Source organism: Xenopus laevis, chromosome 9_10L (genome assembly GCF_017654675.1).
Source record: "Xenopus laevis strain J_2021 chromosome 9_10L, Xenopus_laevis_v10.1, whole genome shotgun sequence".
NCBI lineage: Eukaryota > Metazoa > Chordata > Amphibia > Anura > Pipidae > Xenopus > Xenopus laevis.
This window is the reverse complement of record NC_054387.1, coordinates 14906355-14921501: the sequence shown is the minus strand read 5'-3', so window position 1 is coordinate 14921501 and position 15147 is coordinate 14906355. Positions and strand designations below refer to the sequence as shown.

General features: G+C 41.5%; 1 protein-coding gene across 4 annotated transcripts in view; it reads left to right on the top strand.

Moving 5' to 3' along the window:
* The window catches only part of osbpl2.L (oxysterol binding protein like 2 L homeolog), a 47256-nt gene extending 32451 nt beyond the window's left edge, over positions 1 to 14805 (top strand). For all 4 annotated transcript variants that reach the window (XM_018234086.2, XM_018234085.2, XM_018234084.2 and 1 more), the window contains 10 exon segments: positions 479 to 613; positions 4736 to 4833; positions 4915 to 5097; positions 5656 to 5763; positions 6148 to 6237; positions 9592 to 9712; positions 11694 to 11822; positions 12181 to 12304; positions 12438 to 12528; positions 13884 to 14805. In XM_018234086.2, coding sequence (XP_018089575.1) covers positions 479 to 613; positions 4736 to 4833; positions 4915 to 5097; positions 5656 to 5763; positions 6148 to 6237; positions 9592 to 9712; positions 11694 to 11822; positions 12181 to 12304; positions 12438 to 12528; positions 13884 to 13986 — 1182 coding nt within the window. In that variant the 3' untranslated portion in view covers positions 13987 to 14805.
* The last annotated feature ends 342 nt before the right edge of the window (positions 14806 to 15147 follow it).

Sequence of the window (15147 nt, the reverse complement as noted above, 5' to 3'; positions counted from 1 at the left end):
GTATAATATCTAATATTGAGGTGACAGGAATTCAGGGGTGTGTATATAGATTGCCCATTAACCCTTTGAGTGGTGGTAACTCTGCCGGCCTGTATAATACCATGTAAACATCAGCTTAGATCTAACGGAAGACCAGAAATATAGAATCTACAGCAATGACCCTATAGCTTTTTTTATTTTGTTTAATTCCAGTGCAGGGACAATAATCAACATCACAGTGATGTGCTCCCTGGATTTATCCCCTGTATAAGGATCGGGGTAACATATACTGATGCAGCAATATATTATAGAATCCTTCTATGCTTCTCATTCCAGATCTGTATAAAATCTACGGCCAGTTTGTTGAAGTTACACTTATCCCAAATCATGTATTAGAAAGATTAATAGACTTTCAATCAGTGTTTATGAAGAGTACAGAGAGGCCTCCCGGGCATCGGTGATTTATGTAACTCATCTTGCTTTTCTATTTTGGCTTCAGGAGCTGTCGAAAATCACGATGCCGATTGTCTTCAACGAGCCCTTGAGTTTCCTGCAGAGAATCACAGAATTCATGGAGCATACGTACATGATTAACAAGGCATGTACCCAAACAGACCCGATTCTTCGCATGCAGGTTAGTGACTCCCCACGCATACTGGCTGCTGGCTGTTTTCTGCAATCACTGTGACACCAGGGTTCAAGCAGATAAGAAACAGTCTAAAAAATAGTTCTTACAATAAAGAAGAGACTTGGTGCTGGTACCATATAATTATAAGGGACGTATACCTCTACTGCAATTTATAAGGATATTAGAAGTCACTCGGGTTCTGTGACCATATAAAGGCACAAGGCTGCAGGCTGAGTTTTCACTCATGTATTATAAGGGATAATATACCGCCTACTGTAAATTATAAGGATATTAGAAGTCACCGAGGAGTTGTTCTTTGACCACATAAAGGCACACTGCTGCAGGTTGAGTTATACAGGGAACTCTGAGTATCACTCATGTATTATAAAGGATAATGTACCCCCTACTGTAAATTATAAGGATATTAGAAGTCACGGAGGGGTTGTTCTGTGACCACATAAAGGCACACAGCTGCAGGCTGAGTTATACAGGGAACTCTTGAGTATCACTCATGTATTATAATGGATAATGTACCCCCTACTGTAAATGATAAGGATATTAGAAGTCACTGAGGGTTTTGTGGACATATAAAAGTGATCTTGTTGGTTTATACAACTCCAAGTTGATTTTAATAGCCTTATATTTTAAGGCAATTCTTATAATATGCAAATCTCAGTGGGTCATGTGCCAAAAATTAAACCAGTGAGCACCATTTATAAGGACACATTGTACAAGTTGCTGATGGGAAGCTATGAATTACAGTGCAGTACAGTTTCAATGATGCCGCAAAGTATTTGATAATGAAACTTTACACTGCCGTTATTACAGCACATCATCTAGAGAATTCCATCTTCTATTTTCTTTTAAATTTTGATGGTTACATTGTGCAATCTTTTTTATGGCAATAATGTGTGTTAATTCAATACATCTTCTTGTGATTCAGTTGAGTAAATCTCAATTTTTCCGAAGCTTATGTCTACTCTTTTTCATGTTTGGGGCGACTCTTGAACTTGGGCCGCGTGTTATGATTTTCGCCCCAGTACATTAATACAATACACAGAGTTAGTATTCCAGAGATGTGTGAGGAGACACACTGCCAGGTACCTAAAGGGATAATTAGGGAGTGTAAAGTTTATGCATTCAGAGCTTGTCCAGTTGACTGTGTGAGCTCAGCCACTGATCAGTCACACTGGTCCCACCGTACCCTGCATAGTGCCAGCCTAACAGACATCTCCGTGCCTACTGTGTGCAGCAGGGGAAATACCCACTGTGTGTGTGAGTTTTAGCTTCTAATGAGATATTTGTTCTGACAACAAATGTCATTATTAAAGCAGAGTGAGTCACATGCTGTTGCCTTCCCACCATAACCGGACTCGCTTCCCTCTACAGACCAGCTATGGTTTTGTTTAACATTTCAGCTTCCACATTGCTGATCTGAATGGTTATATTCATATACGAATCATACTGGGAGAAAGTTCTGTCTGGTGTGTCTTCTGTCTCTCTTGTCTGTTGGCGTATCTAGATATGATCTACTTGCCCATCTCTATAGCTACCATGTTGTCTTTATTTGTCTGTTTATCCTTCTGTCATTCTATTTATGTATCTTTTAATGACTTAATCTTTTCATCACTATCTGTATGTTATTTTGTCTGTCATCTATCTATCTATCTATCTATCTATCTATCTACCTATCAATCATTTAATGTAATCTGTCTCTTTGTCTTCCTCCCTATCTGTCCTCTATCTATCTTCCATATATATATATATATATATATATATATATATAATACAACTATCTGTGGCTATAATGAGTATCAATCTGTAGACCTCCACGTATCTTCATCTTTCTCTTGTCTATGTATTTCTCAGTTTCCACACTCCTCTCTGCATTTCTATTTCTCCCCTTCACCCTCCCTGTATCCCTCTCTCCGTATTCCCCCACCCCTCATGCTTATAAATTCTGCCTCCCACCCCCACAGCCTTTTTCTCTAGATTCTCTCTTCTTTTGGTTCCCTTTGAGGTATGGCCTGGGGTAAGAGCTATTCATTTTTTTCTCTCCGAATATTTATATAGTCATTGCTCTGGCCATCAGTTATTTACTGTTTCTCTTTCACTAGAATAGTTCTGTACATTTTGGTTAAAAGCAGAAGGATTGTGAGTTGTTATTCTCTAGTTACACTGACCCCCTCAGATGAAACAGACTTTCTTATCTGACTTTGTTTGTTCTTCTCTTCATAATCAATGTCCTGAGAATTCAAGGGGAAATATACAGGATTGTTCACAAATAATTTTCTTTCAAAATGGCATAACTTTTTTTGCAAGAAAAACTTTTATTCCTTCTCTGTTTGTATTGGACTATATGGAAGTGAGCTGCCACATTGTTTCCTGAGGGTATATAGCATGACATTCTGTTGCTCTTAAAGGAATATTCATACTGTTTTTTCAACCTAGTATCCCATGTAACGCCCATGTTTGTTTCTCCCTTGCTGTGAGCCAAATGCACACCCCTGGAACATAACATCCGCAGTTGAACATTATGATAACAGCCAGTCCTCTCTGGAAGGAGTCCAATGGCATGTGCAGCTCTACCCACAATGTTACTGGGGATTGCTAGGAATGCAGAGAGGGCTGACCGGCGTGGTTTGCTGCACCAGTAGTATGGGCCCCAGGCTAAACTTACAGGGGCACAGGCCTTAACCTGAGCACGCATTGTCATTTAAATACCTGTGTAGCCTTTAAAAATATCTGCACGGTTGAGTTAATTGATTCTTGACAGCCAGATGGCTCTTGTTGAACTGCCTCTCAACATTTATTCCTTACCTGTAGCCCTCTAGCTGTCATTGAATACAATTCCCAGCATTGTCCTTTATTTACCCGTTAGTAGACTTGAAGCGGCTCTGATTGTAGCCAGATTTTCAGGGTGACACGGCCCTTCCTATCTCACACTATTAGCCGCTGAATAATTAACACTGTGGTTCACACTGCTTCCAAGAATCTGGACAATATTTGCCTTTGCTGTGCTGTAACCTTCATCTCAGTGCCTCTGTTATTTTGTACGTTTATTGAAAACTCCATTTGTATATTTATGGCTACTTTACTAGACTGGTGTCCGGGGGCCCACCAAGTTCGGGTGGTGACAGACCATCCTTTGCTAAATGGTTTAATGGTTTAATCTTCTGTACTGTATGCTGGTTGGGGGAAATTTAATTCTTAGACTGCAGATTTGTGTGCTATAGCCTGATTGTGTAATAGCAATACTCAGAGTGTGACCACCTTTACCAGTGATCCCCAACCAGTAGCTTGTGACTAACATGTTGCTCCCCAACCCCTTGGATGTTGCTCCCAGTGGCCTCAGAACACGAGCTTATTTTTGAATTCCAGGCTTGGAGGCCAGTTTTGGTTGTATAAAAATGATGTGTACTGCCAACCAGATGGCCAATCACAGCCCTTATTTGGCACCACCCAGGAACATTTTTGATGCTTGTGTTGCTCCCCAACTCTTTTTTTACATCTGAATGTTGCTCATGGGTGGAAAAGGTTGGGGACCCCTGACCGTTACTATATACTGAATGGGAAATACTAATACTCAGAATGACATCTACTGTAATATATAGAAATGTGAGGTTAGAATGCGCGCACACCCAATAAAGAATGTGAGGTGCTAATCCCAAGGAGGCTCCCCATGCGAGTCTCCAAATTAATAATGGGCAAAAAATCAAACGCAGGCCTTTTTTTCTTTATTTTTGCATTTTGATTGCCCCCTGAGGAAGACCATTTTTGATTGTTGGGCTAATGATATTTGTTTTGGCTCTATTTTTGTAACTTTTTTTCTTTTTTTTGATGTAATAAACTCTTTCTGTTTGATCTTAGGTGTGCAATCTTTCTTTGATTTTTTTTTTGTCCATTTACTGTACAGTATATACCCTTGCTGTGAAATGATAATGCAATAAAATACACTTGACTTGACTAATGCTCAGGCTGAAAACTTCTGTACTGTACTGTGTGGAGGGGAAGTATAAAGGATGGTATTGCAACACATTTGGGGGCCCACCAAAGGCTTTTTTTTACATGGTCACCAGAATCTTTTCTGTGTCCCAAATCTATGATGGTTTGTCTTCTCTTCTGCAGTGTGTCGCCGCCTTTGCTGTCTCCGCAGTAGCGTCACAGTGGGAGCGAACAGGGAAACCATTTAACCCACTGCTGGGAGAAACCTTTGAGTTAATAAGGTAAGATAGGGATAGGTGGGAAGGCAGAAAAAACGTATGTCAGCCACGGAAAAGAGTACAGTGAATCTGCTTGTTTTTCAGGGATGATCTAGGCTTCCAATTCATCTCTGAACAAGTGAGCCATCACCCGCCAGTCAGTGCCTTCCATGCCGAAGGTCTCAACAAGGACTTTATTTTTCATGGTTCAATCTATCCCAAGTTAAAGTTTTGGGGAAAGAGTGTGGAAGCTGAACCCCGAGGCACCATAACTCTGGAGCTGCTGAAGTAAGTGCTTTTGGGAGACTTATATTCTATCTGCTTCTTTCTATCCCTGTCTTCCTGCTCCTTTTTTCCTGGGTCTCTTTTAAACTCCAACCACCAGTTTATGGTGTCGGTGAAAGGGAGGACCCACCTACTGGTTAGAACTGCAGCTGAAAGAAACAATATAGAGACTTCCCTCCCCAGGGAGACAGAAAATATAGGCTGCTTGTATGAAGCGGCATATGGTATTTAGGGGTTGTTCACCATTGAGTTAACTTTTAGTATGATGTAGAGAGTAATATTCTGAGACAAGTTGTAATTGGTTTCATTTTTTATTATTTGTGTTTTTTGAGTTATTCTGCAGCTATTTCAGCTATCTGGTTGCTAGGGTTCAAATTAAAGTGACAATATTTCTAGCTCCATGGCAGATTTCAAAATTAAATATAAAATCGGTTTGCTCTTTTGAGAAATGGATTTCAGTGCAGAATTCTGTTGGAGCAAGACTATTAACTGATGTGTTTTTGAAAAAAAAAAACATGTTTTCCCATGACCCCCAACTAAGCTCAGTTGTATAACCCACAGGCACAAAGAAGCGTACACTTGGACAAACCCCACATGCTGCGTGCACAATGTCATTATTGGCAAGCTGTGGATCGAGCAGTATGGGACAGTAGAGATCATAAACCACAGGTAAGTGTCTGGTGGAAAACAACATGGCGTCCTGCTGGCGTCATTTTTAACAATGCTTTGCTTTTTCAATAGTTATTTTAATTAATATTTTTATTTTACAATAACTCTAATTCTTATAATCATCACTTCTCATAGTTCGTAAAATCCACTAACCACTATGAGACATGCCCTCCACCTGAATACTTTTCCTTTTCTAAAGTATCTCCAACGCTCTTTTCCTTTTCTGCTCGCGAGTGAGCAGAAAGGCTTCCTTCCCCTGCCGGCACATGGGACAGATTTGCTTCATGCTGTTGCTCAGCGTTGGCAGCTATTTTGAAACTCCATCAACTTATTTTCCTTTTTAAAAGAAAATCCCTAATGCGTTGCTATCTGCCCCCTTCACAGTACTGGAGACAAGTGCCTACTTAATTTTAAGCCCTGTGGCCTGTTTGGGAAGGAGCTGCATCGAGTAGAAGGATATATCCAGGATAAAAAGTGAGTATTCTGCCCCGCCGGATCTGATGTCTCTGTTCTATGTGTAGGTTAGTGCCTGCTTGGAATGTTATGACTGCAGTGTCTGTTTTTCTACTCTGGTGCCTTATAATTAATCCTGGAAGCTATTTATCTAAAGCAGGCCAACCTGTGTGTCTGGACCCCCTGGGGGTCTCAAAGCAGTGCCTGGGAAGGGCCAGCCTGAGGGTAATTTCAGGTAAGCGTGTATGTCGTTCTGGATATTCCTGAAAGTCCATCTCAAAGGTTGACTAGTTTGGGGTAAACAATGACTTGCTGTTTTGGATACTCTTGGAACTATAGACAGACGATTGATATAAAAACAGCCCGATAGATGTCCCTATCTCACGCTCTCTTTAGAGGGCTGGTTCACCTTTAAATTAACTTTTAGTTTGTTATAGAATGGCCAGTGTTTAGCAACTTTTCAATTGGTCTTCACAATTTTTTTTCTAGTTTTTCAATGATTTCAAATAGGGGTTATTGACCCCCACCCATCTAAAAACAAATGCTCTGTAAGGGCTGGGACACACTGGGCGATTTGGGGAGATTTAGTCGCCTGGCGACTAATCGCAGTGACTTTTCTCCCCGAATGGCTCCCCTCGCTCTGCGCCTGGATAAAATGAAAAGTCGCCGGCGCTAATCACACACGGCGATTCGTTTTCCAAAGTCGCCCGAAGTTGCCTCACGAGCAAACTTCGGAAAACGAATCGCCGCGTGTGATTAGCGCAGGCGATTTTTCATTTTAGCCAGGCGCAGAGCGAGGGGAGGCATTCGGGGAAGATTGGTCATGGAAAGTCGCGGCGATTAGTCGACAGGCGACTAAATCTCCCCAAATCGCCCAGTGTGTCCCAGCCCTAAAGCTACAAATGTATTGTTATTGCTACTTTTTGTTACTTTCTACTCAGGCCCTCTCCTATTCATATTCTGTCTTTTATTCAAATCAGTGTATGGTTACTAGGGCCATTTGGACCATAGCAACCATATTGCTGAAATTGCAAACTGGAGAGCTGCTAAATAAAAAGCTAATTAACTCAAAAACCACAAATAATAAAAAATTAAAACCAATTGCATATTGTCTCAGAATATTAGTCTCTACATCAGGGGTCCGCAAACTTTTTTTACCCGTGGGCCACGTTCAAATGTAAAAAAAGTTGGAGAACAACATAAGCATGAAAAATGTTCCTCGTGTGTCAAATATGGGCTGTGATTGGCTTATATTGGTAGCCTCTATGCGGACTGGCAGCTTACAGGAGCCTCTGTTTGGCAATACACATGGTTTGTATGTAACTAAAACTTACCTTCAAGCCAGGAACTCAAAAATAAGAACTTTAGGGCCAATGAGAGCAACATCCAAGGGGTCGGAGAGCAAAATGTTGCTCACGAGCCACTGGTTGGGGATCACTGCTCTACATCATACTAAAAGTTAACTCAAAGGTGAGCAACCCCTTTAATAATGTTCCCATGTGTCCGCAGCTATTGGTTAACAGACACAAAGCATGACATTTTGGCCAGAAACTCAACATACTCATCGGGACAGAATGTACCAGTCATCCATTTTCTTTTGAGTTTTAGATTGTGTGTGCTTGTACCTAGCCCCTGATTCCGCAATTCTGCAGCTGAGAGCCCAGTATTACCTTGGCCTGCCAAAGTCGTGCTGCTTCTGTGTTTGTTAGGGGCTCTGCTGACAGGCCAAGTACTTCTCAGCACTTAACTGAATTAATTAGAGGAGTCAGGCTTTCCTCCCTAGAGCACAGGCATCAGTCTGCCTGAGGGATGTACTGGAGCCAGTCGTGAGCATGGCCTGGCCTTGGCAGTGAGCTGCATATGTACAAAAAGTTTGTGCTGAATGTACTAGGGGCAGAATAGGAAATCTAATATTCAGCCTACATGACAGAATATCAACTGCCACTCAGCACTTTTCTTCTTTCCCTGTCTGTCAGAGTGGCCATGCTGCTAACAGGGAAGATCTGTGTCTCCAAAGATGCCCCAGTAGCTCCCCATCTTCTTTTCTGCTGATTCACTGCACATGCTCTGTGCTGCTGTCACTTACTGAGCTTAGGGACCCACTCACAATATACAGTACACATAGAATAGAAATGTCACAATATAAGGCTGATTAGTAATTAATCCAGATAATTACTACATGGCAGCACAGAAACCAGTGCAATTAGCATCACAATTTAATAATCAGCCCTGTAGCATCAGCTTATATCATAGGCCAACCTCATTTTCTGCTGGATAATTAGTGACGACCCCTAAGCTTAGCTTCCCAACAGCCGCTCAGAGCCCACTGAGCACACTTTCCAAGATGGTGACCCCCTGTGACAAGTTTGAAGTCCTGGATCATTGCTGCTATTGATAAGCTGAAACTTTAGGCTGATGCAATAAGTTCAGTATATAAAATATGGCATTTTTAGCCATATTCATTTTAGGGTTTAGTTCTACTTTAATGTTTCCTCGACCCATTTAATATTATTCATGCTGGCACCTAGAGAAACCCAAAGCCGAAGACTTTTACAGCATTTTGGTACTTCGATTTTGTTTCCAGCCATGTAAAGGGTTAACGTAAAGGGCAGATTTCGCTGTTACTGTGACAGACAAGGCTGGGGCTGCATCTGTACATGTTGATTTGCTCTCTAATGAGAGGAAGGAAATAAGGGAATTCGGTATTCAGATTTAGTCTCCGGCAGCACGTCCAGAATTCAGAGGCAGAATCGGCTCAAGCGTCTTCCAGCAGAGTTCATAGAGGCTAATATCCCAACTGCCTCGTGTGTACAGAAAGCTGATTGCCAACGATAAAACCAAAATGCCTGCGAGAGTCAGCATTAAACGGCTCACATTGAGGGCTGTCTTGTATAGACGCTGCAGCCCCTGGCAAAACAGGCTTTCCAGGTTCCCCAATATTTATATAAAATAGTACTCCAACAGACGCAGCTAATAAAGGACATGACAAACCACTGAGGGTCCTTAATTGGCAACTGCAACATAAAGTGTAACTCATTTTGGGTCCTCCTGCTACTACTTTGGGTTTTACTAAGGCGGCCAGTAAAACTCCCCCCCCCCCAAATTGTGTGGATCCGTATACAAAAATCACTGTTGCTAAGGGTCCTTGCCGGGTCAACGGAGAACCAGCAGCTGGAGTGAATTACAGGAGTAAATACAACACATCTTGGCCATTGCAAACATTACCTGTGTGTGCTCCAGTGAGTTAATTGAGCAGTGTAGGCACCCAGTTTTGTTACTAGAACAAAAGGCATCAATCTGTTGGCATTTATTATAAATTTATGTTTCTGCGTGGGCCCCTGTCTAGAGTGTTCACTTTCTGTATTTGTGTTGCAGCAAGAAAAAACTGTGTATGATCTACGGGAAGTGGACAGAATGTTTATGGAGCGTGGATCCTGCAACGTTTGAATCCTTTAAAAAAGATAAGAAAGGTGTGGAGCATAAAAAACCCAAACAGGTGAGAAGGTTGTTTCATAACTTATCTACTGCCTTAAAATGTAACCGTTTATATAGTGAATAAAGTACCCCCTCTTTTAAAATATAAGGATATTATATGTTACCAAGGAGTTTCATGACCTTCGGCCGTTTTTATACAGGTCATGGAACACAGAGGAAACTTCTAATATCCTCATATTTTGCAACTGGGGTTACTTTACTTATTATAATACACAAGTTTCTGTGAGTCATGTGACAGAAATGACAACAGAACTCACCGTGTATAACTGATGACATCAGAACTCACCGTTTATTAGGGTATAATTTACAAGATATTCATAGCTTTTGTGTATTATATATACATGCTCTTTAACTCAACCTCACAGTGTAACCCCCATATCATATATGCACATAATGTAACTGTATAATATATAGGCACATATATACCCCCCATCTTTCCTCCAACCACTGTCACAGTGTAACCCCCATATCATATATGCACATAATGTAACTGTATAATATATAGGCACAGATATACCCCCATCTTTCCTCCAACCACTGTCACAGTGTAACCCCCATATCATATATGCACATAATGTAACTGTATAATATATATAGGCACAGATATACCCCCCATCTTTCCCCCAAACACTGTCACATTGTAACCCCCATATCATATATGCACATAATGTAACTGTATAATATATAGGCACAGATATACCCCCATCTTTCCCCAACCACTGTCACAGTGTAACCCCCATATCATATATGCACATAATGTAACTGTATAATATATAGGCACAGATATACCCCCATCTTTCCCCCAACCACTGTCACAGTGTAACCCCCATATCATATATGCACATAATGTAACTGTATAATATATAGGCACAGATATACCCCCATCTTTCCTCCAACCACTGTCACAGTGTAACCCCCATATCATATGCACATAATGTAACTGTATAATATATAGGCACAGATATACCCCCATCTTTCCTCCAACCACTGTCACAGTGTAACCCCCATATCATATATGCACATAATGTAACTGTATAATATATAGGCACAGATATACCCCCATCTTTCCTCCAACCACTGTCACAGTGTAACCCCCATATCATATGCACATAATGTAACTGTATAATATATAGGCACAGATATACCCCCATCTTTCCTCCAACCACTGTCACAGTGTAACCCCCATATCATATATGCACATAATGTAACTGTATAATATATAGACACATATATACCCCCATCTTTCCTCCAACCACTGTCACAGTGTAACCCCCATATCATATATGCACATAATGTAACTGTATAATATATAGGCACAGATATAACCATCTTTCCTCCAACCACTGTCACAGTGTAACCCCCATATCATATATGCACATAATGTAACTGTATAATATATAGGCACAGATATACCCCCATCTTTCCTCCAACCACTGTCACAGTGTAACCCCCATATCATATATGCACATAATGTAACTGTATAATATATAGGCACAGATATAACCATCTTTCCTCCAACCACTGTCACAGTGTAACCCCCATATCATATATGCACATAATGTAACTGTATAATATATAGGCACAGATATACCCCCATCTTTCCTCCAACCACTGTCACAGTGTAACCCCCATATCATATATGCACATAATGTAACTGTATAATATATAGACACATATATACCCCCATCTTTCCTCCAACCACTGTCACAGTGTAACCCCCATATCATATATGCACATAATGTAACTGTATAATATATAGGCACAGATATACCCCCATCTTTCCTCCAACCACTGTCACAGTGTAACCCCCATATCATGTCTGCAGGTTGCTTGCTGTTCCAGGATCTGTTTTTGTTCATATTAATCAACTACCTGAACAGACCACAATAAGTGACTTACTGAATGCAGAACTCTAAACAGCAAACTGGTGCCACCTGCTGGTTGTAGAAAATAGAACCACATGTTTCTTTTTTTATTCATAGAATGAAGAGGAGATAAAGACTGAAAATGATGAAGCCGATGATATGCCAGAGATTCAGGAGACAGTGCAAGTCATACCTGGGAGTAAATTGTTATGGAGAATCACAAGTCGGCCCTCTAATTCAGTGCAGGTGAGTCACCCCTTCTCTACTCCAATCTTTTCAATGTTGTACCCTCATACCATACATATAGAAAACAACATGGCAGCCCTATCATATACATAAATAACATAATAATATTAACATATATAGCGAAGGAAGCTTCTCTATACATACTTTAATACAATATACATTTATATTGTCCTGTATAATATAACAGTTCCCACCCATAATGATATACACATAAAAAGAGAAAATAAAATACATTGTGGTTGAGAATGGCAACATACCAGTATACCTCCTATGATGCAAAAGGGATTATTCACAGCCAAGTTATCACCTGCCCCTCCAATGACCCTATATGTTCTAATAATGCAACTCTGCTTCACAGATGTATAATTTTACCCACTTTGCTGTGTCCCTAAATGAGTTGGATAAAGACATGAAGGGCATTCTGGCTCCCACTGACTGCCGCCTGCGTCCTGACATTAAGGGCATGGAAAATGGTGACATGGGTAAGTGCCAAGGAGGCTCTATATATCTTTCCAAAGCCCTGCAGCTTCTGGTGAAATGGAAAATAAGAACAGTAACTGGCCACTGTGTTGCTAGATTCTGGGGAAGTTATTTCACTTGTATTTTCTCTTTCAGATCTGGCAGGGAATGAGAAGGAGAGGTTAGAAGAGAAGCAGAGAGCTTCCCGCAGAGAGAGAGCTAAAAATAATGAGGAATGGCAGACACGGTAATAAGCTGACCCTTCACATTGCCCATCTTGTATAGTGCAGCCCAGATCCATGCACTGCTGTTCACTAGTCATTTATCTTAAGGTGGCTGTACACTATTAGATCCACTCGTTTGGCAAAGTCGCCAAACGTGCGCATCTTAACCCCATATGCCCACTAATGGCAAGGCGATATCTGGGGCCGAACGATCGGATTACAATGATGCAAAAGGGCGCCAACGGATTGCAGGACAGCATCAACTACCCAATGCAGTCCTGGATCAAAGAAAAAAAAATCAAACTTGCCCGATCGATAGCTGCCTGATTTTTGGCCTGCTATTGATCAGGTGGACTCGTCGGAAGCCCTGCACACGTCAGATAAACTGCTGAATTGGTCTAAATGAAGGATATCGGCAGCTTTAATCTGCCTGTGTATCCACCTTTACACTGAGAATATGCAATGCTTGCTGTGCTCCAGTTGCACTTACCCACAGCCAGTGGCAACGAAAGGGAGTAGCCTGTATTGCCTTCATATTTGCCTAAGTTATAGAATTCCTCACAATTAGGTGCTCCTTTCTCTTTTTCCCCACAGGAGTGTAAATTCTGCTGGATGAATTTAAGGTGTTACCTGCACCCTAACCGTGCCGTCCTGATATTTGCTCCTGCTACCCCTTACCCTAAAGACTTGCTCCCTATCCCCAAAATACACGTTACTTATCTATGTCCTCTGCAATACTTCTCCTTATCTGCCTTTACACCCAGCATCTGCTCCCTACCCACCTGCTCACCCGTTACCTTCTGCCTTTCCACCAGTACATGGTATCTCTCAACCGTGATTTCTGCTCGCTACCTCATTACCCAAGATGCCCACTTATGCCTGATACATGTTCTCTATCTATTCTTACTCTCTCAATCTCTTCACCTCAAATAACTGCACCCTATTCCCCCTGATATCTGTTCCCGGTGCACCCCAAGGTTAACATCTGTCTGATGTCTTCATTAAGCAATTTAGTAGTCATGTGGAGCAGGCTGAAGGCAGTACATGGGTGCCCTGTTGGACACCTCCTAGCTTGTGGTTCATTTAGAAGTGCACACTAGGGCATACAAACAGGCAAGATGTATCAGGGCCCTGTACTAAAGTAAGAGTATATATTTTACCCCCAGTGCTGTGATTTGCACCACATGCTGGATTCATTACGGGGTGCAAAGTTCAGGCCTCACAAACAACAAACATTAGTGCTCCATGGAGGTACCTTATGGGGTGCAATTTTAAGCCCCTTAGCTGTGTCCATGGTATTAATAATTAGGCCTCTTTTCTCCTACCCCTAAACTTGCTGCTTATCTGTCTTTAACCCCACCATGTATCTGTTTTTCAGGTGGTTCACGCAGGGCAACAACCCCCACACAAAAACGTCCGACTGGATTTACACAGGAGGATACTTCGATAGAAATTTCACAGACTGTCCTGACATTTATTGACCCTCCTGTAACCCCCGATGGACACTGTTTTCACCCTCGAGATTTAGCTACCTTTTCATTTGGACATCTGCACCTGAGCGACCACTTGCCCACTGTGTCTGCGCGAGAGCGGCCCCCGCCAGCGAATACCCTTTCCTGTGTGCATTCACGGAAACGCCATCGCCTTCCAGTCAGGGATTTTGTTCTGCAGTTACTTTATTTGCCAAATATGGGAATAACTGAATATGTATAAAATGGCGTGCGTGTGTGTGAACATAATTAGATCTATATACATGCAAGCAGCTTGAAAAGGACTCCCAACCCAAATCATCAAGCTTTAATTATTGAACAGGAAACATGCTTTACTTTATAAGTCTGATTTAACCATGTTCCCCTTTAAATAGACAGTGGCATCCGATTCTTTACCCCAGGGTTGTGGGTGATAAGGAAGGGGGCAAAGTGTAGTTTGAATTGGTCACCGGTTACACCCGCCCTGCAGAAATACCCTTGATCTGGGGGAAGAACCTTCTCCGGGTGCTGCCACGTCAGACTGCAGACTCATACTTGGCAGTTTCCATTGTTTGAATTTTATGCATAAAGGTGTAAAGTATCACTGTGCAAAGAGATGAAGGTATATGTTTATATATTTATATAAAGGTGGGTATACGTGCATTCACAAGCCATGCATTTATATACACGCGTCGTCTAAATTTTAAAGCAAAATCTATTGGGTAGAACCCCCTTTTCAATCATTAGGGGTTTTTTCTCATTTATAAAGAAAAAACAAAAGAATGATGTGCTGCTACAGGTAACGAAAATAATAACCATTTATAAACAGTCTTTGGTTTTTTTGAAGTCATTGTGTATGGCCTGTGGCTGGATGATGTCAGCAGTGGTTGTATGAGGTCATCATGTGCCTATGTGAGGTGAAATAGAGTGTATCGTTTGTCCAAAAGCGACCCGTCTTGTATTACAGGTTGGATTCGCTGGTGCAGTAGTTTTTGTTCCAAATCGCATTATTTTACTTTCTGCCTCCCCCCTCCTTGACATTATTCTGCTCCATCTTCATACTCCTTTACCCAGTATGCACCCTGCTCTCTCACATGGTGATCATACGCTGTCTTGCTTTCTGTTCTTATTTCTCTAGCTGTCTCTTGCGCTGAATTACTGTGGGGTCCCTGG